This window comes from Pochonia chlamydosporia, chromosome 1, assembly GCF_001653235.2.
Source record: "Pochonia chlamydosporia 170 chromosome 1, whole genome shotgun sequence".
In the NCBI taxonomy this organism is placed as follows: Eukaryota; Fungi; Ascomycota; class Sordariomycetes; order Hypocreales; family Clavicipitaceae; genus Pochonia; species Pochonia chlamydosporia.
The window spans coordinates 1,178,874-1,205,401 of NC_035790.1; the positions used below are offsets into that span (position 1 = coordinate 1,178,874).

Genomic DNA, 26,528 nt, shown 5'->3' on the forward strand with positions numbered 1-26,528 from the left:
TTGATGTCGGCCAAAATTGGAAGTCAAGTTCCGGCCGGATGAACGCATGGCCACCAGACACGAGCCACTTGCTGTCGAGACCGTCTAGGCCAAACCAGACCAAACTGGACTGGACTAATTGAGCAGATGACGACGGCGAGCCCTTGAGCCTCGACACTAGTTGTGTCAGGCCTCCTCCTTCAAACACCACTTCCGCCCCGGCATCTTTAGAAGAGTAATCGTCGACATTGTTCATTCTTGATAATACAAAAAATTCGGATTCTGTTTTTTGTTTCTGTAGATTGGTCGCACTAGAAGAGTGCTCAACGCAATGTCCTGCAAGTCACAGTCCGTCCTTATGAAAGAGGCAATATGGCCATCTTTGCTAACCAGGTAGTCCAGCATTCTTCAATACGACAGAATCCCTAAAGCATGTGACGCCTCTTCCTGATGGCGTCAGCGCTGCGAAAGGCATAGAAATGCTCCAAGGACATGTATTTTTTATTCAGTTCAACCCGCACATGATAAAGTACGAACTGGTAGACACGCCAAATGATCCAGTCCCAGAACTTGCCACTGATCGGGGCCTCACCGGCGTCGCGGCGCCAAAGTGCTACAAAGTCACGGACAAGGTGCACGCCCTTCCAGCGGGACTATGGGACTCGGATGTGGTGAGCACGTATGAATTCATCAACCTGGAAAAGGGCGTGTTTGTGAGGATACGAAGCCCATTGAACACTATCATGGAGACAGTGTGGACGATTGAGGCGAAGGATGGCGGGGGTTATGAGTTGATTGAGGACGTGGTAATCAAATGTTCCAGGCTTCTGGTCAGCGTCATCAGGAATACGTGCGAAGGAAGCTGGCAGAGTATACATGAAAAGATGGTGGAAGAGATCCGAAAGGAATCATGAGCTGAGGCAGATGGTGGGACAGCACATAGACACGGACCAACGAGACAAGTGGATGATATGATATCTAGAGGGGCTGTGGTTATTGCATACCAGTAGAGATAGAAGGCTAGATTTGTATGTTGATGCAAGGTGCTGTCAAGACTGGTCCAAGTTTGAATGGTCGAATGTCTCATGCCTTGAGTCAGGGACGGGGATGTGGTATTCCGACAGCCTCATCCCGCTTGATGCCATGGACATGGAGTGCATACAGAGCAGACATCGGTGGTGTTCTGGAGCATCCATGTCCATCAATTGATCAGTGCAATTGATGTCTGGTCTGCTGTGACAGCATCATTAGGGGGCCACAGTGCCTCAGGCCGCTAAACTTTGTCCACGTTGGCAGGACCGCCACCGGAACACAGGCAGACCAGACCCTGACAATCAATGGATCTTGTCTGTTCTCGTCCAATCCGCAGCCCGCCACAGGTCTATGGAGGGCAAAGATGGGTCGCACCCGCCAAGCCAAACCACTGAACCCCTGGCTCCTTCTGACACATTATTGCAATCTTGCCTTGCCTCGTTCCAATGTTCCGAACCGCCATCTCCACTGCTTCTCCTTACCTCTTCTCGAACCAACACTACAATACCAGGACTTTGTGACATCGGCATCTTGCACGGCCTTGGCCGCATGCCCCCAGCGCCGTGAACTTGGTCTTCTCTGCATAATCATAATCGGATCATGTTTTCGGCCTGGTCCTTTGAAATCTAGCCAACTCACCGGTGCTTCAAGGCCGTCTGGCCGTCAATCTCGACGAAAATGGCGTCCCTCCAACCGCGCCTGACTGAGATGTCAGCCACCAGGCAAAAGGCATTCGAGGATGCCAAAAAGATGCAAAAGGCCGTCGTCGAGGCATGCACAAAGTCTGGAAAAGAGATTCCGCGGTATCAGCTCTCAGAACTCATTGGAAAGGGGAGCTTTGGTAGAGTCTACAAGGCAACCTCTCAGACCACGGGCCAGCTCGTTGCCGTCAAAATCATCGACATCGAGGAGAGCGATACCGTCAACCCCAAGCTTGCTGACACATACAGCGACCTTCTCAAAGAGATCAATGCTTTGCAATTGCTAAGCGAAAGCGGCGCCAAAAATGTCAACCATGTCATCGAAGCACTACCCGTCGGCCAGTCCATGTGGATGATCACCGAGTACTGCGCCGGAGGCAGCGTCGCAACTTTGATGCGACCAACCGCTCCAGGTGGATTACAGGAGAAATGGATCATTCCCATCTTGCGCGAAGTTGCAGAGGCTCTACGATGGGTTCACGGCCAAGGCATCATTCACCGAGACATTAAGTGCGCCAACGTTCTTATCACAGAGGTTGGTGACGTTCAACTCTGTGACTTTGGTGTTGCGGGCGTCATTGAAACCAAATTTGACAAACGAAGCACTTTTATCGGCACTCCACATTGGATGGCTCCTGAGCTGTTCGATCAATCCACCTCATACGGCACTGAAGTTGACATTTGGGCCTTTGGGTCATTGGTCTATGAAATTGCCTCTGGTCTGCCGCCCAACGTAACTGATAGAATAGACTTTTCCAGACTGGGTACCCATTTGAAGCAACATACGCCGCGTTTGGAGGGAGATAGATATTCGACCGGCTTGAAGGACATCGCCGCCTATTGTCTGCAACATGAGGCTGCCAAACGCCCTACAATCGAGCAGGTTCAGCGCCACAAATACATCTTCAAAACCGAAGACGCTTATCCCACATCCTCACTAGCTCACCTGGTTCGGGCATTCAAGTTATGGGAGGCTCAAGGAGGAGATCGCCGCTCGCTGTTCTCTCTCGGCGGCGCGCAGGGTCCGACCGATCTCTTGTCTACCGCAATGGACAACGACGAGTGGAACTTCAGCACTACAGCAGCCTTTGATCAGCAAGTGTTTGACAAGGGGGATGCTCAGGATGTCTACGACGTTTATGGCACAGATGTCGACTTCAGCCAGCAAGCCTTTGAAGAGACTTCGAAACCTCCAAAGGGCAAGTCAAGACGACGACCACCTCCTCAACTACCATCTGTCAAGGCCCCTCTAGAGAAGGTGTTTGATCCTAATACCATGTCGAATTACGAAGACAATTCAAGGGCATATTACGGGCGACCATTTCCACCCCCGGCGCCAACTCCAGCTTCAGACCTACCACTACGAGACGAGTCATCTGCTCCGGCAGACGTTCGGGAGTCCCTTATCGACTTGGATGCATCGCTGCATGGGGGTGATATCTCTCAGTTCGTTGATTTAGGAACCATTAGAGCTGGTGATTCTCGTGCCTCCATAGATTACGACCTCGGCGACACGCCATACCCAAGGCCACCGCTGAGTGATCCGGCGGACTTGAACAACAATCGACGTACGCAAGACTGGAAATTTCCCACCATGCCGCCCCCTGCGTCAGCGAATCCAGAAATGTTTCGATTCCCTCTTACCAACGACCCCTCGGCCCCCAACTCGGCGAGACCACCACTGGTGCATCATCCAACGGAACCTTATCAAGCATCCATGGCATTCAGCGAACTTGCTCCGTCGAGCTCGGGCACCATGGATAATCGTGCCTCCGTTGGGAGCCTAATCGATCTCGACATGAGTTTCGCAGACTCTGGGACAGATTATACCCGACCGTCGACTTCTCATTCAGACGTTGGTTCCATAAGCGGCTCAGAAATGGGCGGCGCAAACCCATTCGAACTTGAAAAACACGCATCGTTATATGTCATGCCCAATTCCGTCCGAGAGCCTTCCATCTATGTGTCTGACGAATCTGATTTTGCCCACACTCTGGCCGAATACCCCGAGCAACAGTCAGACAATGAGCAATCGCAGCGAGATGATCAAGACTCCCAGCAAAGTTACCCGCCCTCGCGACCATACTCTCTCAGCGAATTCGCAGACATGGATCCCGAAGATATGACTCCTCAACAAACAGTAGGGCCCAGCGTTTCAACCTTCCCCTCTACCTTTCAAGACCCTCCCGCGGAACCTACGCTCAACCAGCCTCCCGAGCCATACCAAACGCCTCAGGATACGGCCTTACCACTCTTGCCTGTTGCTCCTTCGCCGCATGTCATGCAAGGCCGGGCATCAGCAGACGATGTCAAGAATGAACTACGCCGACTAGCAATAAGCTTGGGAGATCATCTGAACCACGCAAATGCCTACCTGAACAGCCTACCCGTGCGACGGGGGAGCATAACACGATTAGAACCAGTCAGTGACGGAAGCTGAATCTCATCTTCTCTTCTCAGTCTTTTTTTGTATGACAATATGGATAAAAAGTTGGGCTATGTACTATGATTTATGAGATTGAAAAGGGACACGAGCTGTTTATACGGACGCTCATCTATGGAGTCAAATGTTTTCACCTAGAAGGATTGTAGGTAATAGGTGTATGTAGGCGTTTCTTCTATTGTATTTGTTGTTGTTCTGAGAACACTTCGCGTGCTGGGTCACGTATTTTGATAGAAAACGCACTATCCTGTTTTCCCACTACTTGTGTGTCCTGTGGTATCAATTGTAGTCTAATTAAAGCCAATCAGGTCCCCCATCAGCAAGGCCTGATACTTCTCAATAGCTTCACCCAATTTGATCAACACCCCCGCAGCCAGCATCTTGACATCATTCTCCTCGCCGCCATCATCGCCCCTCGTCCGCTCAAAAACATTTGATACCCACTCCCGTGTTTCTACCACCTCTTTCCCCTGCTCTTCACATATCCGCCGCATATTATCTTCGTTCACCTCCAGCAACACTGACATGGCTACTAGCCATCCTTTAAGCGCGCCCATGTCCCCTAGCACATGGACTCTCACGCGTAATAGCAGATCCCACAACTCAGACGTCATCTGCGGGAGAGACAGTGTCGACGGCCCAGCCGCATTGACAATGATGCTCAGTGTCTGGAGGTACAGCGCTAGCATGGAGTGATTCAGAACGACGGGCTTGGAGGACCGTAATGCGAATTGGAAGTGTGCTGTGAGCGGGGAGAAGAAGTAGGTTCCTAGGATGGCGGCAGTGGTGTTGGGAATGGCACGGATGCGCGGTTTGTTCCGGGACTTGGATTTGTATCGTGCTGAGAAGGTTTGTAGTTTTAGGGCGTCGGGGCCGGTGTTTATGTCGGCGGCTTCGGCGGCGAGGGGGCCGAGGAAGGAAGATGTCAGGGAGTGGGTGATGCTGTCTAGGGCGTTTGGAGGAAGGGCTTTGAGATTTGACGAGGGTTCGGTTGTGGGGTTGTTGGGCTCGAGGTACAGTTGGTGAATCTTTTCGGGGAGTTGTTTTGACGGGAAGGATGAGGATGATTTGTATCGCGAGGTCTCGAGGCCGGCTAGTTCTCTGGCTGAGAGGCCGAGGGTGACGAGGACGGAGGTCCGTTGGGAGAGGGAGTAATCGCCTTCGAAAAAGGTACGGGCGAACCATGGTGCCATTGTTTTGGGCTGCGCAACTACGAGGGCAATCATACTTTGAAGTCGTAGATCTTCAAAGTTTTCGATTTCGAATTTATCCTGGATGCCGACTAGGAGGCGGGCGATTTCTTCGGCGTGGGAACTGACTTCCGTGCCGTAGTTGGCTTTTCGGCGAATGAGAACTGGTGCAGTTTGCACTCCGAGTTTCTGCTTGTCGTATGATTCTGAGTCGCGGAGGAAGGTGATGAGGTCGCGGATGTAGACGGGCGGTTTGGGTTTGTTGCGCTGAACTAGGGTTGGGTCATCGTCTGAGTCTTCGTCATCTGAAGACTTGGCTGCAGTGGGGAGATCGTCGTCCGAGTTGTCAGAAGAGTCGATTTCTTCAATGATGGCCTTGGGGGCTGGTTCGCTGACGACGGGTTTATGTTTTTGTTTCTTTTTCGGTTGTGGTTTTGCGGCTTTTCTGGAGAGAGGCTTCGATGGGGGTGGCTGTGAGAACTTTGAAAGGAGTGGTTCAACCGGCCCAATGGCGTCTGATACTTTGGTTAGGCCCTTGAGCCATTGTCCTTCTTCTGTTGCCGTTTCCTCCGTATGGAAATCGAGTTTCTTGGTGTGATTATCCTGTATGGCGGATAGCGCTTCTCCGACACACATGCCTAACAAGCGAGCGCGGTTATTAGTTGAAGCTATTCGGTTAGATATTGTTGTTAGATAAGCTCCGGAACGAAGAAGCATGGTTAGCTTTATCGGAGAAAGCTTGGCTACATATCCTGCACTCAGCAGTAATACCTGGGCGTGAGCTGGAATGATTGTCAGTTGGCCATAACTTGCTGTAGCAGTTGCCAATGCTCACCCTCTTGCTGCAAAATAGCAGTGTGTTTGATGTACAGCTGGTCACCGAACTGGTTCAAACTCTTTTCAAACACCGACGTAATGGTCTCCTTGTCATTTGCCAAAACAGCAATTACAGCTCGTCTAATGCCGATCCCATCGCCGAGGCCAGCGCCTGACGGGCTACAACACCAATTCAAAAGGTGTGTCTTGCGACCTGGATCGTTTTGTGCCACGGCGTTGACTATGCCAGCAACAGCAGAGATATTGTCATTTGGCTTTGTGTCGTCCAACTCCAGTCTGTTCAAGAACTTCTGTGACAGATATTCCAATAAGATATATACCACCTTCTTGGATGCCTGTGGTTGATGAAGACAGACCTTGGCGAACAATGTTGGAGATGCGTTTTGTGACAGTAAAAGCTGGTCAATAACAGTAGTCACCAAGGTTTCTGCGTGATGTTAGCTGACGCATTCCAGTGGTTGAAAACTTCATCTCACCTGAATATCCCAAGGACAAAGACCGCTGAAACGCATCAAAACAAGCCTGTAGTTCAATACCCTCGGGTTGAATCTTGGCCCATGATGCGGTATTTTGCCCTATCCACTTGGTATACTCACGACCATCGGCAAGCCATTGCGCACTACTCGGCGTTTCTTCCCGTCCAATTATCCCCGATGCCTCAGCAGAAACAGATATAACCCGCCCACCTGTAATTAATGAGATAAAACTTTGCGACTGTACTTTTTTAGACGTGGCATCTGCTAAATCCGTCGTTGATGATTCCCAAATTCCTCGGATCGAGTCGTTCCCATCCAACAGTGCAGACAAGAGATCCAAGAATATGCCAAGGTGTAGATGAATATCTGGCCGCTTCACATCTCCTTTGGTGAGTTTCGACTCCTGAATGAGAGCTTTGATGTGTCCCACTACTGCGTTGATACCGGCAACGCTCCGCAGGCACTTGACCAGTCTTGTCGCATCGACCGATGCCGAGGAAGAAGTTGGCTCGTTTGCCGAGGACCCTTCCCGCAATACAGTCCAGTAGTTTGTTGTGATTTCTGAAACCAAAGCGTGAATGATGGCAGCGCTCTTGGGGCTGGGGACATGAATGCTAAAGTCAGAAACGACTTTCTCGGTGAGAAACCGAAGGACATTGATCAGGGAGTCGTAATCGGGTTGGCTCTTCAGTATCGCCAACGCATCATCCGCAGATTGAACCTTTGACGGTTTCAGAACCTCTGTGGCTGTCGCGGCTGGTCGAGCTTCCACCAAGAGCGGTTGCTCATCTATCTTCTTGCGCAGGTTCCTCGTGCTCACTGGTGTGAAGAGCTCATCCATTTTTGCCGTTGGCAGCAGCCCAGCGAACTCTGGTCACCAGGGCTCATGAGTCTGATGACATGAAGATTAATGCCGTTGTCGGTATTTATCGCGGTATTGCAGCTACACCTAGAAGCGAATAAGTATTGGTCTGTGGTTGAATGAATTTGACCATGAGATCAACCAGCTGGAAGAATCACTGCCCCACCTTCACCGAGCTCACCGAACCTCCACGACATACAAAGGGCAGGCATCCACACTCTCCAACCTCACCTCATGAGGATTGTAAAGCATAGAGGGACTGGACCGCAAGACAAATTTCAAAATGAGCGCGGCTACTCAAACCGCGCCAGGCGCTCGGGTCGTAAATGAGGAAGCAAGATGGTTCGTGGACAATGACAACTAAACGGCCACAAACCTGAGACGAACGACCAGACTGATGACTGAGCAGGAAGTATCTCGATCATATTCGACGGACTCCCGGTCCATTTACCGACCCAGACGCAACATCAGAAGAATTCCTAGCCCAATTTGAGAAGATGAAAGTCCTGTTAGTTCCACCCCAAATCACCAACCCATACAACCATCCAAACTAACATGTTGCAACCCTCAGCGTCATGTACGTTTCCCTCCCCATCAACCACATCACATCACTCACCATCCCCCCAGCGGCGCAGGAGGCTTAGGCTGCGAAATCCTCAAAAACCTCGCCATGTCAAAGTTCAAAACAATCCACGTAATCGACATGGGTACGCCTCTCATCCCCCCTCCTCAGACAGCTCCCTAACTCGCCCACCAGACACAATCGACATCTCCAACCTGAACCGGCAATTCCTCTTCCGCAGCTCAGACGTAGGCAAGTACAAAGCCGAAGTAGCCGCGCGGTTTGTGGAAAACCGCGTAAAAGGCGTCAGCATCACACCGCACAACAAGAAGATCCAAGACTTCGACGAGACCTTCTACAAGCAATTCCAGCTCGTCATCTGCGGGCTCGACTCCGTCGAGGCGCGGCGCTGGATCAACGCCATGCTCGTGTCTATCGCTGAAGAAGGCGAAGACGACCCGGACAGCATCAAGCCGCTCATCGACGGCGGCACAGAAGGCTTCAAGGGCCAGTCGCGCGTCATCTTCCCGTCCATCACGTCCTGCATCGAGTGCCAGCTGGACATGCATGCGCCCCGGGCCGCCGTACCGCTCTGCACAATCGCCTCTATCCCGCGGCAGCCAGAGCACTGCATCGAGTGGGCGCACATTATTGCGTGGGAGGAGGAGAAGCCGTTTCCGAGCCTGGACAAGGATGACCCCGAGCACGTCACATGGCTGTATGAGAAGGCGCTTGCTCGAGCGCAGGAATTTGGTATCCAGGGTGTAACTTACTCCTTAACCCAGGGTACCATCAAGAACATCATCCCGGCGATAGCGTCGACAAACGCCATCATAGCAGCGTCGTGCTGCAACGAAGCGTTCAAGATTGCAACTAATTCTGCACCCTGTCTTGGCTTCGAGAACAATTACATGATGTACTCTGGCAATGACAGCATCTACACGTACACCTTTAAGCACGAGAGGAGGGATGACTGCCCGGTGTGCGGGAGAAAGGCTCGCCCGTTGGAGGTCGATCCCAAGAGCACGCTGCAGGAGCTATTGGACTCCTTTGCTGTCCGGCCGGAAGCGCAGCTGAAGAAGCCGTCTATACGGGCGGAGGGGAGGACGTTGTATATGCAGTTCCCGCCGGGGTTGGAGGAGCAGACGAGACCTAATCTGGGCAAGACTATTACAGAGTTGGGATTAATAGATGGGCAGCAGGTCGTTGTTACTGATCCGGCATTTCCGCTAGAGTTTAACTATTTCTTCAGGTTTAAGAAGACCTACTAGGTAGCTGTGTTTCATGCGCAAATGCAGAATAAGGAAGAGCACTAGACCAGCCGGGTTCATCTCCTTCAAGGATAAAGGAGAGTCTACTTCAGGCATTGATGACGGAACGACACATAAATGCAACCTTTGCGTAAACATGCAAAAAGCAGCAGAGGAATTTGCAGCAACAGAGGCACGGGACACGAACATATATAGCATCATGGTATCATCCCATTTTGTCTATCCATAAGACGGACCCAAACTAAAATCTGCAAACGCAGCCAAACAAAAAAATATCACATCCATAATTTACAAACAAAAAACTCCAGTTAAAATGCCCACCTTTTTTCATCCTCCCCAAACACCGCACAACAGTCCAAACATCACCTCGCCATATTGACAACCTGCTGCTCCAACTTCTTGCACTTCATCTTCATATGCTTCACCGCCTCCATAAACAGCTCGTCACTATCCCACTGCCCCGTGCTTTCAATAGAAAAGATGAAGTGGTCCCTCCTCCTGCCAAGCTTCACCTTACCCTCAAACTCCGCATGCCGAAGACACTCCCTGCTCACAGTATCCTTCATGGCATCCTTAACAACAGCCTTCTTCTCACCAGCGTGGCCCTCATACCCGCTGCCCGCCTTCTTGGCCTCCTGGGCCGTGACCTTCTCCAGGCCAATGACCCCCTGAGGAAAGCACTTAGCAAACTTCTCGGCGTCAGCGCCAAGGATAGGCTTCAGGATCTTGATAGTCGGCATGAGGCGGTACGAGGCGGTGGCAACGGGTGAGAATTTGGCATGGTCCGCTCCAATGCCCTTGTGCATGTGCATCGACAGGTTGATCGTCTGCTTGGGTCGCAGCTTGGCAATCAGAATGTCCGGATTCACAGGGGCAATGGCGTCCTCGCCGCTGAAATGCTCAACCTGCTTCCCGGTGGGGATAAACACGATATCTTTGGCGTAAACATGCGCATTGTTATACGCTTTGAGGGGGTCCGTCTCGTCGGGCGAGGCGTCCGGATTCACCGTGCAAGTGACATTGAGCTCTAGCCGTACCGTGTTCCAGTCGAAGCAGCCGGCGTAGGGATCCTCTCCAGCCTCCGGCTTTTTATGCCACTTTAAGAAGTTGTGGATGCCTTCGCGGCTGCCGTTGAAGGGAATCAAGCCCAGTCGGTGAGCGAGAACTTCGTCTTGGATAACGGATGTGTTGTTCTCGATGTAAACGTTTTCAATGGCAAGAGTGGGGATCTCGGCGATGAGAATGCGCCGAAAGGCATTGGCGAGAGAGGCATCCAGTCCCATTAACGAAAAGGACGAGTTGGAGGCTTCGTTCTGGTGGAAGGTGACGGAGAAGGCGGCCCGGAAGCGGTCAAGGGAGTAGGCATGATCTTCGCCGGGGAAGTGCCCAGGGTAATCGACAGATGTCACATCGGTGACGGTTTCGAGATTAATGCCGACAGTCTATAGAGAGATTGCTGTGGTTAGCTGCAGCTCCGGCGTAGAGTTTCGCTTGGCCAAGCTTCAAGATAGCTGTCATACTCGGCGATGGGAAACATTACACAACCAGAGATGAAAAGCTTACATTGCGTCGTTCCTGCTCCTCCGCGCTAGGCGCACCCCGCCAGCTGGCCATAGGTGCCGGTGCCATGACTGCGTGAAAGTCGTCAATGGCAAGTGGTTGGGTGAGTCGTGGTGGTGAGTTGCAAGCTTGGAAATGTTTTGGATGCCCCTCCAAAGCGAGCCAAGAAAGTTGAGCGACGAATCTTCAAAAAAAAAAAAAGTCAAGTTGCACATCGGCCCTTGCAATGTCCTATCCAGCCTATCAAGACCCACCTGCACGCCGAACTAAGCCGGGTGTGTTTAGCGCTGTCCAGCTTCACGCCCCACCACATGCAACATTGAACGTCCATGTCAACTGGTGGCACATGGAACTTACAATCAACTTCAACTTCAAAGCACAGCCCAGCCTAAGGACTTCTCAAGTGTGATTATTTACGTCAATGGCAACAGTTATGTAATAATGCATTACACTTAGTATTTGATACATTATCTTGATACCCTAAAATACATTTACTGTCTTTAATGCTCCTTATATGGGCCCCACCAGCAAGTGCTGGACGCCTAATCAATATCCTCCATGTTCCAAACTCCAACGCCTCGTTTCTCTACGTTGGACTTCAACTTTGAGAGTACCGCTTGCCGGCGAGATTTCTTTTCCATCAGCTCACTCTTCTCATCCTTGCTAAACCCACTAAGTTTCTTTCGCGGTGGCGTGCCCTTCGTCGCACCATGCACAGATAAGACACTGGACGACATTGTCAGGCTTTGGCGGAAGTTGCGAGATGGAGTAGAGTCTGGCGACATCATGATGCTCCTTCTCGCCTGTGGCGTCATCGGAGAGCCTTCTCTGCTTCTAGCACCAAGCTTCATCCTACGCAGCTGTGTCTCCAACACGTCAATATCACCACTTCGCTTTTCTGCCATTGACGTCATTTTGGAAATGGTACGCATGACCGCTTCAACGGTGGGCACATTGGTACTTCCTCTGCCCGATGAGCTTGATGCAGCCGCAATCCTTGTCTTGAGCAGAGTCAATGCTTCTTCCGCCTCCGTAAGCAATTTGGTAAAGTTGGCATACTCCCGTCGCAGCTCGTTCTGTTGAGCCGCCTGCTCGGCGCTGAGTGGCAGTGTGCGTGTGAATTCTGCTTGCTCCGGGTCCATTCGACTCATGATGACTCTCTTAAGATCTTCTTGTTTAGCTCGTAGTCGTTGCATGTCTCGTGACAGGTCCTGGCAAGCGTCCAATTTGTCGTCCAGATCTTGTACGCGACCATCCTCGAGGTCCGCGTGCAGTTCATTGTCCAGGACTTGCCCCAATTCATCAATCTCACAAAGGACCCAATCATCCGGGCTATCAAGGTCGCGTTTGCTTCGACCGTCCTCTGCGGCATACTCTGTGTGGCCCTTGGTGAATGCTTTTACAGCACGAGTGTTAAGCCCAAGTGTATCAATCATAGAGTTAATATCACGATACACAGCTTCCACTTGGGAGGGAACACTCTCCTTCGCAGGTGGAGCGACATTTGCGTGCGCGATAAACTCGTCAAGCTGCAAAGTCCCTTCAACTTCCGACGCCAGGATCTTTTGCACCTCCTCATCTTCTTCATCAACTAGAGGTTGCGTCTCTTCCGCCTCTTGTCTTTCCCTCATACGTCTATGCTGAAGCATAAAGGGGTCCTCGCCTTGTGATTGCTTTTCACTGCCGCCGATAATGGGATTCCCGTGATGCACTTGGGACTGTCTTGGTCCAAGAATCTGCGATGCCATTCCCGGCGCACTAACTGACCTTGAGGCCTCGGATCGAATGACTCTCTGCGGCACCGCACCACGTATAGGACTAGGCGAACGAGGGCTGGCCTGACTTGGCTTGGGGAAGAGAGGTGCGTTGCGATTGATTTCCCCAAACAACGGACGGGCCCTATCTTCTGGTCTTGCTGTCCCTGGAGTCGTCCCTGCCACACCACCGAATGAACTTTGTGGGGTGAAACCGGGCGTTACATGAAGGCCACTCGTGCTTGGACTAAGATCCCTTGCAACATCGACCCCGCTGCCCTCTGATGCATCATCTTCGCCCAAGTCGCTCTCATCTTCTTCTGCCGTCTCTGGGAGTGAAGGAATACTCGATGGCTCCTTCGAAGGCGCCTTTGGCAGAATGAATCCCGACGCCGCAGGTGCATCATTGCCTTTATTTGATATTGGGGCCTTGCTGGAGTCAGCAGCTGGCGAAGCCTGATTGGCAGTCTTCTTGGTAAAGTCAGGGGGCAACGGAGCATCTTCAACGACGGTTGGATTTTCTGCTGGTTTGGCGGCCTTGGTCACTTCCGTTGCAGGAGTTGATTCAGCTGACTTGTTGGTCTTGGCAAAGACTGATTGCGCCGCAGCGTTGGTTTGGGTCAATGACTGCTTCGGCGTGGTGGAATCGGATGATAACAGCGTAGAGTCAGTCTTCAATGGCGTAGTGCCGGATGCAAACAACTGGCTGCGGTTGGATGTTGCCGAAGATGACGACGAGTCGCCTAGCGGATAGACTGCCTTGCTTGTTGCATCAGGTGGTAAGGGGGCATCTTGCTCTTCCGTTTTGATTTTCGGCTCCGCAACGGGTGAATCAGCGGGCTTGTTTGACCCAAACACAGAGAAGCCGCCAGTTTTTGGCGTGTCTTTGGGAGTTCCAAAAAGACCACTGGATGGAGGGGTTTCGGTTTTGGTTGCTTGTCCAAAAAGGGAGGTTCCCGGAGTCGATGAGGTGGCAAAGCTAAATCTCGATGGCCCAGGTGTGGTCGTCGGGGTAGTAGATTCTTGTGACTGCTGAGAGACAAATATTGATCGCGGCTTGCTCTGGGGTGTTTCTTCAGTTGCCCCAGTAGTGTCCATGTCCTCGTCCTTGGCAGAAGAAGTAGCCTCGCTAGGCTTGTTGGCTGCATCGCCCAAGGCTGACCCGAATGCACTTCCAAACATTGAGCCGCCAGAGGCGGCAGATGGCTTTTCGCTGGAGTCTTTTTGGAACGGATCAGGCTTGAAGGAAGACTCTAGTTTGAACGGTGTTGATGACGCAAACGGGTTGACGAGCGGTTTGTCTTGCTTGGCCGGGAAAGAAGCATCTGCTGTGTTATTCGACTTTGCCGGGGTGCCAAATGAGCTTGCGCCAAATGTACTGCCACTCCCAAATGCACCTGAGCTGCTTTTGTTACTATCGAGCGATGCAAAGCCGCCTTGAGATGAAAATGCAGAGAATCCGCTTCCTGATGTCGTGGTTGTCGCCGCACCGGAAGAGTTGGACGCAGGAGCAGCGGCTGTGCCAAAGGGGCTTTGATTGCTACCTCCGCTAGCAAAACTAGAGAAGCCTGACTGGCCAAAGGCGGGTTTCGAACTAGCACCGGACGTCCACGGAGACGTTCTCATTCCCAGCTGCGAAGATTGCCCAAAGCCCAGTGCGCCGGTCTTACCAAACGCAGAGCCTGTGCCAGATGGTGAGCTCCCAAACGTACTGGAGCCAAACGTAGCGCCACCAGTGGGCGTTGCTGATGTGGTAGTTGATGATCCCCATGGTGAGGATTTTTGCCCAAGCTGCGAGGAGTTTCCAAAAGCTGGTGCGGCGGTTGGTGGCGTTGATGCCGCAAATGGAGATGGCCCAGCAGCAGCAAAGGGAGAGGCGGAAAGTGACGGTGCAGCTTTTGTCGATGTTGACGCCGACTGACTGCTACTGTCCATCATTGCCAGACCAGGATAGTTGTGCCCTTGTTTAACTGCTTCATTGTACACCAGCCACCAAGAGCAAAGAACACCCTCGTGAGTTAGAACCCAGAATCCAGGCAATGGACCAGGAGATTGGTCTAGTTCTTCGTCTGACGGAATAGGCTTGTAAACTTTTTCTGTGCTGGAAAGATCCAAGGCAACACCAACAGTAACCGAATCATCCATGGTCTCTGTCATGGGCAAGGTTGGTCGTCTTGTATCCTCCAAGAATTCAGTAGTGGTGAACACGTTCGTGATGGAATCGGCTGGCTTATCGTTGGCTAAAGGCGTCTTTGATCTTGTCAGAATACCGACTTCTGTTGAAGCAGTAGACGAGACAATCAGAAGATCTTGCAGATTTAGAAAGTCCCGTAACCGCAAGATGGCGTGGTGAGGAGCTTTCTCTGCTCCAAAAGGCTCGACGGGGTCCGTTAATTTCTGGAATGTAAATGATGTTTGCGATTGTCGGGTGACAATATGGTAGATGGAGCTAGGAGGTGACGCATTTGTTGCGCTGTGGATAGTAAGAAACAGGTTATTTTCCAGCCATGTAAGAGACGAAACTGGCATACTAATGTTAGTATATGAGTTGTGACAAGGAAAGGCAATTCTGATCTTATGCATACCATGACAGTCTCCTGAGTTTGGAGGCTTGGGGATATCTCCTTTACCTTCTCCATCAGGAGTCATTTGAGAAATGCTGCCATCAGCCATACCAGCGCAGAGCTGCTTGCCCTTGGCGCTCCAGCTAAGACAGCTTACTTGCGTCTTCAGCGGGTTACTCAACTTGCGTTCCTTCAAGTTGGCCATGTACAAGTTTCCATTGTTCGTCACAACGGCGCAGAGCTCAGACTTTTCTGCCGTAGGATTCGGCGCCAGATACCGTAAGGACTCCCCGTTTGTGGGTAGCTCAAAGGCAGAATTAGATGATCCCTGGAGCAGGCTTTGCACCTCATAAACCGCAAGGCCGCCTCCTGACTCTGCTGACAGCAGCAAATAATTCTCGTCGGCAGTAAAACTGAGGTGCGAAACCCGCATAGGCATTGGCATCTTCAGCTGGGGTTCAAAAGCGCGAACTTCTGACTCGCCCTCTTTCGGCGAGCTGAATGCCTTTCGAACAGATTCGGTCGTAGCGATTGTTATTTGGTCGGGTCCGGCAGCAGCGACAAGACCTCTTCTCGAGGCGACGCTAAGGAGGCATGATGTCGAGGCGGGTAAGGAAGACCATGCTGAAGTAAGACGAACTTTTGCCTCGCCAGCAAGAGGTAAGAAACCAAGACCCTGCAAAAACGGGGGTTAGCTATCGACATTTGCGACCCTTCGGCAAGAACAAGTGTAATTGTAACAAAATCACTAGAGCATACCTCTGTCTGAATAGTCTCCAAATCAGGTCCAACGGATGATCCTCCTGCTGCACCACCCGCGTTGCTTCCAAAGCCGAAAGCCATGTCTGCGGCACAGGTACCAGCCTCTTTAAATGTGGTCGAATTTCATGAATCCGTAGTGTGCGTGAATGAACCAGTTCAAGAGAGAATCCTCGTAGCGGAAATATTCGTCGTAAACGGTAATGTAGTCGTTTCGAGAGCAACGAAGTCCCAGATCACACCAAAAAGCTGCCGTAAGGATAGACGCAACTACCACTTATCACGGTTTGAAAGGCCTGTTGTCTACAGCAACGGGGTAATAAAGCCGTATAATGCTCCTGCACGAGCAACAAGGTGGACAAGAAAGCAATGGGTGAAAAGCAAGAGAGACAGCGCACCGGCGGCACACACTGTCGCGACAGGCTGACTGGCACGCCAACTTTTTTGGAAGCTCCAGAGCAGCGCGAGATGGCAGGCACCAGCCACGTGACTAAGCCTCTAACAAAGTGGCTGCTGAACGGTGCAACAGGCAGTTGGTTTGCACCCAGTTACCAGCCACACCTCCTGCTCGGCGCCACAAGCTCAATGGCCAGCTGTGTCTTGCTCTCACTGACCTTTGCTAGGCGCAAGCTCTCCTGCCTGCTACCGTAGAAGGCAGCTTTTAGCCTCGTCATCCAGCTGTCTGCCTTTCTCAACCTCCCTCCACGCCAACCACTCGCCCACCGCATCAAACGTCTAGTCCATCAAGGACGCCAATTGCCAACCGCCATTCGCAACCGCATCCCCCTCCAGAGCCGTCAATTTTGCATTTCCTCACACAAACCCATCCTGGAATCAGCGTCAGAGATACAACACGAACCGTCAATCGGTGTAGCAGCCGAAACACTGCATCCCAACCAGGCACCGTAATCACCATGCCCGGCTTCGACTTCTCCAACTACAACCGTAATGCGGCCCTCCACGCCAGAGGCGTACCTCTCCCCAAGGCCACCAGCACGGGTACAACTATCGTAGGCTGTATATTCGATGGTGGTGTCGTCGTACGTGCTTCGCCTCCCCAAGAACAACCCTCCCCCAGGCTGCCCCGTCAACCCAATACTAACAATCATCTTCCCAGATCGCTGCGGACACCCGAGCAACATCAGGGCCCATCGTCGCCGACAAAAACTGCGAAAAGCTACACTATATCGCCCCGCAGATCTGGTGCGCAGGAGCAGGCACCGCCGCCGACACCGAGTTCACGACCGCCCTCATCTCGTCACAGCTGGAGCTGCACTCGCTCTCGACAGGCCGCAAGCCCCGTGTCGTCACCTGCATGACCCTCTTGAAGCAGCACCTGTTCCGGTACCAAGGCTACATTGGCGCGTATCTCGTCGTCGCGGGTTGCGACCCCACGGGAACGCACCTGTTTACTGTTCACGCCCACGGCAGCACCGACAAATTGCCCTACGTGACCATGGGAAGTGGTAGCTTGGCCGCCATGAGCGTCTTCGAGACGCAGTGGAAGCCGCACTTGACGCAGGAGGACGCCGTGAAGCTGGCTAGCGATGCCATCTTGGCTGGTATCTTTAACGACCTGGGCTCCGGTTCGAATGTGGACGTTGCAATCATCACAAAGGACAAGACGACGCTCAAGAGAAACTACATCAAGCCCAATGAGAAGAGTGCCAAGTTGCAGAGCTACGCGTATCCCAAGGGTACGACGGCTGTGCTTAATGAGAAGATTATCAAGAAGAACGAAATCGGCCGATATGTCACGGTTACTGAGGTGCCGCTTGAGGGGGAGAAGATGGACGTTGATACTTGAGAGCCGAGCGTTATGATATGGGTTAGAAATTAGAAGTGGTAGCTAAGTGGGTAGAAACATGTAACAATACGAAATCGTCTTCATAATTCGTTCAAAACATTTGCACGCGAAAATCGTTGATACGCGAAGGAAAATTCACTGAGGAACGAAATGATACCGAGGTATTTAGAAAGTAGTAACCTATGCAATATTCTCCATTCATCTTTCAATACTGGGCAATGTCGCCACAGGGTATATAAACAAATGCTGAGGCTCCTCCGTCGGAGCTCATGTGCCAGAAACAAACCAACAAGACGCATTATATCAATGATAAAGAGGCTGTCGCTCCTCAAGAATGATCACCAAAGTAATTGACGATCTTAACGATCTTCATCGTACATGAAACAATGAAAAAAAAACCCCTTCAAATGTTGGTCCCTATTCCCCCTTCCCAGAACGATGATGCGTGACAAAAGATTTTCTTTCTGAGGGAAATTGAAAAACAATCCTGGCAGAGGTGGTAAGGTTGCAAACATTGTGAAATAGTTTCCATGATGCCGAAAATGTACTGCCCAACTCCGCATGTCTCAAGTCTTCGGCGAAGGAGAGAGGCTGGTAATAAGAGGCTGATGGGCGAAGAGAAGAGTAAAGAGTCAAGTAAAAAGGGAAAGAAAAGAATCCACCCGCTTAAATGCTGACTATAGAAGCACACAAAAAAGAGGTATCCCGTAAGTCATGTTAGACAGGGCTCCCGACCCGGAAAATAGGTAAATATGGAAGAAAAATGAACTCCGAAGTAGATGGATATAGGATGAATGTTGAAAGAAGTCATTGTCATTAGAATTTGCACCGCTAGTTTTTGTCGTCCTCAAGGTCGATGTAATTTTGGGTCCAGTTAGGAGGACTTTAGACCAAACATGGTTCTTGTACGGGATTTGCTGCGTGCTTTTTTCTTATTTTTGCTTGGTGACGCCTCGTCGTCGTCGTTGTATTTGGCCTTGTGAATCCTACAAAGACACCATCTGTTAACTCCATGTCGTCCAGGGGCGAGGCACCATGGTGGACTGCAAACTTACCAGCTGTTGCCCACCATACTCATTCCTTTTGCTTCAGCCATGCGGTAGAATTTGGCGCTCTTTTTGAGATTCTTCTTGCATCCGATGCCTTGGGCGTAGCAGAATCCTGCTTCGGCGAGAGCGTCGACGTCTCCCCAAGCTAAAAGGCAATCATGTTAGTGGACGATGAACTAATCAGCGATATCAACTGCTGTATGGCACTTACTCCCGGCAATCTCAAAGCACCGCAACGCAAGAGATTTGTCTTGCTCAATGCCCCATCCATTCATATGCGAAACACCCAGCTCGTAAATGCTCAACGCAAACTGTGCCTTTCGCGTCCTTCTCTCAAGAACAGCAGCCGGCGCGGCACGCCCGTCCTTCAATTGATCCTCGTCATCGGCAATTTCAACGCTCGCATGTTCGGCTGCCTTTCTCAGCCATTCAACACCTTCCCTCTGATTCGCTCGCATACCCCAGCCATGGCGGCACGCAAGGGCATATAATAGCATGGCTGTTGGGTTGTTCTGTCTTGCGGCAAGTCTGAGGTGATAGGTTGACTCATTCAACGAACCGTTTTCGTGACACTCAATACCCTTGGCCAGATGCTCCTCTGCAGACATCTCAGATGCGGTTGGAGCCAGAGATCGAGCTGTAGGCGGTGGTCGGATTGTGCTGGCAGAGTCACTTGTGTTTGTGGAAGCCGGTGTCCTACCTCGGGCTTGCTCGTGCAAAGCGGATGTGAGCGTTCTTCCTCTTGGAGCATCCTCAGACTTCCGAGGAGCATCTGCCAATGGTCGGAAGGGAAATGATGAGGGGCCTGCAAGCCTCGAGCTGTCCAGACTCATTTTGCCAGCCTCCATTGACGGCCGAGCCAGGCTTCCTGCCGTGCTCATGGCATCATCGGGAACGGTCCTAGCAGATGAACTGGATGGCCGCGTGGGTGGTGAAGGAGGGGCTCCGATAGGATAGCGCTGAACGTTGCTAGGCGGAACCATGGGCTGCTCCCATTGAAAGGTTGCTGGCGCCGTGGTTTCATTCGGTTCTGATCGCTGGATAGATTTCCCTCTTGGAAGAGAGAATTTAGAGTAGATGTATGACGTAGCGCCCTTACCATCTTCTGTTTGCTGATCCATGAATGCTTCGCTATGCATGCTGACGGGAGTATGAGCGGTATCGTCAGCCAAAATGAAAGACGGCTGACTGTCGGAGGACGCCTGCCGTGTTGGCATATCGAATCCAGGTGTGCCAGCCCTACTTAGCGGTCGCGAGAAGTTGAAAGACGGCCGCGGCAGGGCGGATGAATCTGAAGCTGCGGATGGTGATCTTTTGAAGGATGAACTCATAGCAGGCGAATGCATTGAATTTGCCAAAGCAACACTACCTGAAGATAATTTGCGTGGTAAAGAATGAAATGAGCCGCCCATATTGCTCGATGTCTCATCATCTTCAGGCACGGGAGAGGAGAGAATACTCGAGGAGCGCTTAGGGAAGAGAGAAGGCGGTGGGACAAGGCCCAGCTCATCAAAGCTGCCTTGCTTCGCCCTTTCCGGAGAGCCTGTGAGGATATGCGCTTGTTGAGACGGAGGAGAATGCATGCTGTTGTCCATACGAGTCGGGGATACTTCCGAGTGCTGCTCGTGCTGGGACTTGGTATCGCTTTGAATCGGTGATGGTGAGCGCTCTTGGCGAGCACCAAAAACATCTCTTCGCTCTTCGGCAACGCTCATTTGTCGTCCCCGTGGCACATCCGGGATTGATGAGGGCAGTGCTGGTACGTCAGCATTGGGCGTAGGTGGTATGCGGCTCATACGTGGGTGCATAGATCTGGGTCGTTCTTCGTTTGTAAAGGCATCCTCGATTTCAGTTTTGAGACCCAGACCAGAGGATGGCTCTGGGGATTCAGGATCTGATAGAGATTCTGTTGACAGCGAACGAAAATACTCTGATCTACCTTGAACAACCAACGGAGACTCCACGGTAAGGGGAGGTAGTCTGCTCATCCTGTTTCCATCCCTGTTGCTTTCCTGAAGTTGCTTGGCTAACAGGCGACTCTGAAGGGCGAACGCATCGAGGGGAGATAACTCAGGTGGTGCTTCGCCAGCAATGTGCATGCGGGGGGATCGTAGTGGTCTCGAGCTTGAAGACATCACTGATGAGTGTGAGTCGGCCCGCAGGTCGAGCAAACCCGGGCGCTTCGACATGGTTGAGTTGTCGAGCACCGTCAAACGGTGCAACTTGATCGCATACAGGAGTTGAGAAGATGGTCGGCCTGCGATAAAGAGAGCGGATGGGGAAGAAAATAGTTCGAGACGGTACCCGAGAGTAGTTGAGACACAGTAGGAAGAGAACAGGGGGTGCAAGTGACGGTAAAGAGTGATTCAAGTTCCAACGTCGTCAAAGTTGACCCAAGCATGCAGGCAGTGTTTGGTATCGTATCGTTGGCGCGAGTAATTCGGTACAAGAGGCGACTCGACGACGTTATGGCGGCTGTGCGAGAGGCAAGAACCACCAATTCCGGCAATGTGCTGGTAATACTATGCGGCCAGCCGATGAAGTGATCAATGTAAGAACGGGCAGTGTCGTCGTCGTGGTGTTCAATGTCGACAAAAATAACAAAAATCGGGGCTAATGGTCAGGCACACGGAATGGCGACGTCAATGCTTGCGGGTGTTGCGTCGTGGCGCAGCAAACAGCACAATCTGGTAGAATCGAATCAAATAAAATCAAACGAAGGCGTCGAGTGTCGTACGGCGTTGAAGAGTTGTTTGGACTGGAGTGGTGGAAGAGTCTGCTCAGGTGCGTGCATATATGTGCACCTTGTTGCCGTGGTTATTGGTGGGATAAAGGGGCCGTGACGTATGGATTGTAATTTATCGCAGGGAGAGGCGGAGAGAAATGAAGGCGTTGGTGTTTTTGCGACGTGCGACGAGATAAACAGCGTCTGGTGCAATGAAGAGGTTCAATCACCCAGTGTCCCTATTCATGGACATTGGGGGCCCATCTGCCACGCTTGCAGGGTCGAAATACGGGTAGTATGTAAAGGCGAAGGAGGAGAAGGGAAGGAGACAAGCAAGTTGAGCACGAGCATGACCATGAGCACAGGCGAAGGATGGATGTTGCGCCTCAGTGGAGGAGGATGACATGGGATGGGATGGTATGGGACGGGGATGAGGCAGATTGGATGCACACCGGAACTAACAGAAGATTGATGGTTCCATTGAATCTACGGAGTACGGAGTAAGTACTCGGACTGGAAAAAGGAAACACCAGGCTCAACAGGCAATCAATACGAGGGCCAGACGCAACGGTGGCTTCAAATGTTCTCGGCCCTGCAGCACTGGAACTACTGGCGCGGTGGGCAGAATAACGCCTAGACTGCCCAGACCAGGAGCGACCAGTTGAGGTGCAGCCAAGCCAATCTAGATGTCAGTTGACCAGATGTCTGGCCAGGCAGTTTCTGGTGGTATGTGTTCAATGTTGCTGGCCGTTTTGTAGCAAGTGGCACGGGCTGGACTGGAACGAACTTGACCAGACCATTGAAACTGACCAGACTTCAACTGACTGGTACAGCCCGGAGCACAGCAAGCAAAACAACAAAAAGTCGAAGCCTCAACTGGCATCTGCACCGAGACTGGCTAGATGCCCCAGTCCAGGCTGGACCAGACCTTTCCGCTCCGCTCATCATCAACGATCCCATTCCTCAACATTGAACCCCTGTCCTGTCCCCCTGCCCCCCTTCACTCAACTCTTGCATGTAACGTCCAAATGTTCACCAGCCAAAGCGGGAGTCTGACAAAATAAGGTCTGCAGAGAAGCCACATCGACCCAGCCACACTCTGCTCCTCTTTTAATGTCGATCCATGTCATCTCCACTTGCTCTTTCCCCCTCCCCCTTTTTGGCGACGCAGCGCACGGCTTCGACCATTTGATCCTCCCCCCCTCCAACGGACCAGACGCTACTACGGAGCCACTCAAAATGTATCAGGGACCTGAAGCATATAATTGGCAATGGAGACAACTCAGGTCTGGGGTGCAGCTAGGCTGGGCCAGGTCAAACAGGTGGGCTGCAAACCATAATTATCGTATTGACACCTTCGCGCAGCAAACTCGCAAACTAGCCAGTGCCTCGCTATCAATCAATTGCCCAACCACTCACCGTCAATATTACGCATCCAGCTCGTCATTGGCTTGGGCACAGCTACGCTGACGAGGAGAAAGAAGAAAAAACAGGTGGCAAAAATATCTCAGCAGCTTCCAACCACGTTGGACCGTTGGTCAATTGAGTCGCGTGACGGGGTCAACTAACTTTAACCACCCGTTGGGCCCTATCTGCAGTTACGGAGTGCTGGTTTTATTTATTTTTAACCGTCAAGATGCTGATTTCTTTACGCCTCCCATGCTGTGCTCGCAAACTCTCTACTGGCATCGAACAGACATGCAGCTGCAGCTGTCTCCCTCCAAACATTATCAGACAGATCTATTGCACTCCAGCGTTGGGCTAGACCTTGAACTGCACTGATGTCCGGTGGCGCACCAAGACAAGCCCCTGATCTTGGCCTCTTTTTTCTCACTTTCAATGTTCCCTCCCCACCACTTGTTACCCTGTAACAGTTGGTCGAACTGTCAAACAAATCCCCTGCGATGCCCGTCTGTTCTTGTTTTGCAACCTGTCACAGAATAGCGGCTAACTTTTTATTCTTCTTCTTCATCTCCATGACTGGTCTGCAGTTATTTCTTTCGGTCGCTGCAGTAATCTATTATACACGTTTTGTGTCTGGTCTTGGCGTTCAAACTCCCGTTCAACTTCCCCGCAAACCACCTGTCATTGAGAGACCACTTCACTCCGAAGGCCACATCTGGAAATCTGCTCACCATCAAGTCCACGCCAATACAGACATGCTGCAATCATCCACCCATGGGCAAAGCACAACATATATGTGCGTCAAAATAGCCAAACTTCGCCGCAAATGCTGATGCCGACAACCGCGCTCATCTTGCCAGTGCCACTGCCCGGCCGAGACATAAGTCGGCCAGTCAAGGGAGACACACAAGGGCAGATGGACAACTGTCTGAGTTGCCCAGGCGTGTGAAACAATCATACTTTAAATGCCACTCGAACTGTTTCCATGTACAGATTGGCCACCTGTAGCCGTTGAACCTTCCCCTTGCCAAGAGGAAACAAAATATGCTGCATGTACAGCAAGGACATGTTTACGCGTGAACCAATATTCCGTGTAAATATACAACAAACAGCCAAGAAGGATGCGACATCTACCGATGCACCCGTACTGCAGTGATACACTCATTGGGTCCGTCCCGCCAGTGACATCTGTCTAATTTCTCGTCGCTGATTGGGTTGGGAGCTGAAAACTCTGCATGGCAAAAACTCTGCATGGCCTCCCAGTTGAGAAGCTGGGATTGCATTGGTCACTCTATGAAAATCTTGGAAATGCCATCTACAACGAAGGTTGACCTATAAATGTCACACTGCACCGTAGGTACGGAGTACCTCGTTGTGTCTTGCTGATCTCAGGGCACACTTGGGGAGTAGCTAAATATATCCTGCGGCAGGAAGCACGACATTGTGTTGGATTCGCGTCAAAAAGCAAACCACAAATGAGGAAATGCCGGCATTCTATTGATATAGCCACGCGAGCGGAGCTCTATTGACAAAACTGCGATTCACATTTTACCACCTCTTTGATCGCAAAACTCCCATGCTTGCCTCAAACTCAGCCATCTCGTCATGCTTCCCCGTCCCAGACGACTTTTCCCCCAACTCAAACGTGTAATCCAAAAAACGCCGAACCTGATGCTCCAAAATAAAGTCAGTGTACGATGAATACAAACAAACGTGCAGTTTTACAGGTCCTTAGATCGCATCTTCTTCAGTCTTGCAGCGCCTTCGAACAACCCACGGTCCACGGCCGCAGCGACGGTGAGAGTACCACCGACAATAGCGCAAAGACCTGCAAGGAAACCAGTAAAGGACTTGGCTGGTTCCTCACGGTTGATAACCTTCATGGGAGAAATGTCCTGTATTGAATTAGTACACGGATATATCAGGGCCTAGAGGAATACTCACATATGAGAAAAAGACACCGGGAATACCGCCCTGTGAATGCTGACGTTCGGCATGGCCCTCAGCAGCGTCATTACCCCCTTGAAGACTTCGCTTGTGGCTAGTGACCGAGTACTGGTGTGTCTCAAGGCTGCCGTCGGCATTCGTATCCATCAATCCGCCAGCCTTCCTGAACTTCTTCTCCCATCCCAGGGGCAGGTAGGACGTAGGCACAATCTTGACAAAGTACATGTAGTTGTAGGCCGGGTCGTTGGTTTCCTGCTTGGTACCATCGAGAGGGTTCAGATGATGGTTTGTCCAGGGCGTAGCGCTCTTGCCCAGCTTCTGAATAACCGCGGCGGGAAGCTGAGGACCAAAGCGAAGCTGGTGAATGGTGTGGGTGAAGTCGTGCTGATGGCCGTTGGGGGTCTCCCAATAGTTCTTTAGGTCATGGACATGCATGTTTCCGTTGCTGAAACTACGACCAGGCGCAAGGTGGAAGTTTCCGACGACCTTGTTGACTTCGAGATGACCTTCGATTCGGCAACCCTCCTCACGCTGCTCGTCCAACCTTTCGGCGTAGTGCTCACGTGTGCACTGCTCGACGTTTTCGCCCCTACCGAACGCCCAGCCCTGTGTTGCGTAGGCTTCTCGGACCTCGTCGCAGGTGTTGCAGCACCCAGCCTTTCGTGCGTTAGGGGGAGCAGTGGCACCATAGCATTCACCACAATACGAAGGATCAAGATGCTCAGCAGTTTCGTCGTGGAGGTTCATAGACTTTACGTCAATGACACCACCTCCTTGGCTGACAGGTCTAAGGCGGACCTTGTTGATACCGTGTGCAACCCCGTGTTGTTGTTCCCCGGACACATCCATGACGTCGAGTGTGAGCAGCTCGCAGGGCATTCTAGGGAAGGTCATGCTGAGATGGATTTGCATTCGTTCTCCTGAAGCAGCTCAATTAGTATTTCCGAACAGCGAAAATCCAACAAGAACAGGCGCAAGGCATTTAAAGCATTCGCTATTACTCATACCTCTGCTCTTGTCTACCACTAGCTCTGGGTGTACGACTACTCTCCGGTAATCTGCCCATTCTCCCCACGACAAGAAGACGACGACGAGAAGCGACACGATGGTGACCACACCACCGCTCGTAGTGCGAATTCGCGCCTCATCAACGGTTTTTGTAAAGGCATCCAGCCTTGTGAATCTCGACTTGGGCGGCATGTCTGAAGTGGTTCGTAGTGTTGGACTTGGGAGATTGGACCTTGATTCTTGACAGCTTGCGACGAGCTCCCCACTAAGAAGAACTGGCCGTGTGGGCAACTAAACCGAGTGATAGTCGGTTTCGAATGGACAAAGGCAAAATAAAAAAAGGGACAAGGCACTGGCACAAGCAGAGTGGTCAATTGCACCAAGAGATGCCTGACTTGTGGCAACTGGGTGGCTCAAAGTGGCACGCAATCGAAAGTCGCCAGTTCGAGGTCAAAGAATCTTGGATGTCGTTGAGGCCACCGTCGCAAGTACTGGCTGGCATGGCCGAGCTAGGGTGAGGCTGAAAGACCAATTCATCAATGGAAGCCAACAAAGCCACAGCGAATTGAAGAGCAAGGGTCCAACATTGAATCGTCCA

At 51.6% G+C, this 26,528-nt stretch overlaps 10 protein-coding genes across 10 annotated transcripts; 4 read left to right on the forward strand and 6 right to left on the reverse strand.

Moving 5' to 3' along the window:
• Positions 1-310: 310 nt before the first annotated feature.
• VFPPC_17418 (hypothetical protein) lies at positions 311-893 on the forward strand (the record flags this gene model as incomplete). Its single annotated transcript, XM_022429128.1, has 2 exons — positions 311-317; positions 373-893. The coding sequence occupies 2 exons, from the start codon at positions 311-313 to the stop codon at positions 891-893; spliced, it is 528 nt and encodes a 175-aa protein (XP_022285855.1).
• Positions 894-1,689: 796 nt separating this feature from the next.
• VFPPC_00270 (serine/threonine-protein kinase nak1) lies at positions 1,690-4,152 on the forward strand (the record flags this gene model as incomplete). Its single annotated transcript, XM_018280320.1, has 1 exon — positions 1,690-4,152. The coding sequence occupies one exon, from the start codon at positions 1,690-1,692 to the stop codon at positions 4,150-4,152; it is 2,463 nt and encodes an 820-aa protein (XP_018148326.1).
• Positions 4,153-4,445: 293 nt separating this feature from the next.
• VFPPC_12738 (telomere length regulation protein) lies at positions 4,446-7,499 on the reverse strand (the record flags this gene model as incomplete). The annotated part of the gene is made up of 3 exons (XM_018290515.1): positions 4,446-6,127; positions 6,181-6,609; positions 6,659-7,499. The coding sequence occupies 3 exons, from the start codon at positions 7,497-7,499 to the stop codon at positions 4,446-4,448; spliced, it is 2,952 nt and encodes a 983-aa protein (XP_018148327.1).
• A 304-nt stretch (positions 7,500-7,803) lies between these two features.
• On the forward strand, positions 7,804-9,353 carry VFPPC_12739 (NEDD8 activating enzyme (UbaC); the record flags this gene model as incomplete). Its single annotated transcript, XM_018290516.1, has 5 exons — positions 7,804-7,862; positions 7,930-8,028; positions 8,092-8,097; positions 8,148-8,227; positions 8,278-9,353. The coding sequence occupies 5 exons, from the start codon at positions 7,804-7,806 to the stop codon at positions 9,351-9,353; spliced, it is 1,320 nt and encodes a 439-aa protein (XP_018148328.1).
• Positions 9,354-9,715: 362 nt separating this feature from the next.
• VFPPC_12740 (DNA-directed RNA polymerases I and III subunit RPAC1) lies at positions 9,716-10,982 on the reverse strand (the record flags this gene model as incomplete). Its single annotated transcript, XM_018290517.1, has 2 exons — positions 9,716-10,795; positions 10,917-10,982. The coding sequence occupies 2 exons, from the start codon at positions 10,980-10,982 to the stop codon at positions 9,716-9,718; spliced, it is 1,146 nt and encodes a 381-aa protein (XP_018148329.1).
• A 473-nt stretch (positions 10,983-11,455) lies between these two features.
• On the reverse strand, positions 11,456-16,074 carry VFPPC_00271 (hypothetical protein; the record flags this gene model as incomplete). Its single annotated transcript, XM_018280321.1, has 3 exons — positions 11,456-15,189; positions 15,253-15,907; positions 15,991-16,074. The coding sequence occupies 3 exons, from the start codon at positions 16,072-16,074 to the stop codon at positions 11,456-11,458; spliced, it is 4,473 nt and encodes a 1,490-aa protein (XP_018148330.1).
• An 830-nt stretch (positions 16,075-16,904) lies between these two features.
• Positions 16,905-17,797, forward strand: VFPPC_12741 (proteasome subunit beta type 7 precursor; the record flags this gene model as incomplete). Its single annotated transcript, XM_018290518.1, has 2 exons — positions 16,905-17,030; positions 17,108-17,797. The coding sequence occupies 2 exons, from the start codon at positions 16,905-16,907 to the stop codon at positions 17,795-17,797; spliced, it is 816 nt and encodes a 271-aa protein (XP_018148331.1).
• Positions 17,798-18,671: 874 nt separating this feature from the next.
• On the reverse strand, positions 18,672-21,035 carry VFPPC_12742 (cell cycle inhibitor Nif1; the record flags this gene model as incomplete). The annotated part of the gene is made up of 3 exons (XM_018290519.1): positions 18,672-18,783; positions 18,853-18,991; positions 19,058-21,035. The coding sequence occupies 3 exons, from the start codon at positions 21,033-21,035 to the stop codon at positions 18,672-18,674; spliced, it is 2,229 nt and encodes a 742-aa protein (XP_018148332.1).
• A 2,673-nt stretch (positions 21,036-23,708) lies between these two features.
• VFPPC_17417 (hypothetical protein) lies at positions 23,709-23,933 on the reverse strand (the record flags this gene model as incomplete). The annotated part of the gene is made up of 1 exon (XM_022429127.1): positions 23,709-23,933. One exon carries the CDS (start codon positions 23,931-23,933, stop codon positions 23,709-23,711), a length of 225 nt encoding a protein of 74 aa, XP_022285856.1.
• Positions 23,934-24,696: 763 nt separating this feature from the next.
• On the reverse strand, positions 24,697-26,122 carry VFPPC_12743 (COPII-coated vesicle membrane protein Erv46; the record flags this gene model as incomplete). Its single annotated transcript, XM_018290520.1, has 3 exons — positions 24,697-24,870; positions 24,920-25,842; positions 25,930-26,122. 3 exons carry the CDS (start codon positions 26,120-26,122, stop codon positions 24,697-24,699), a joined length of 1,290 nt encoding a protein of 429 aa, XP_018148334.1.
• Between the last annotated feature and the right edge of the window lie 406 nt (positions 26,123-26,528).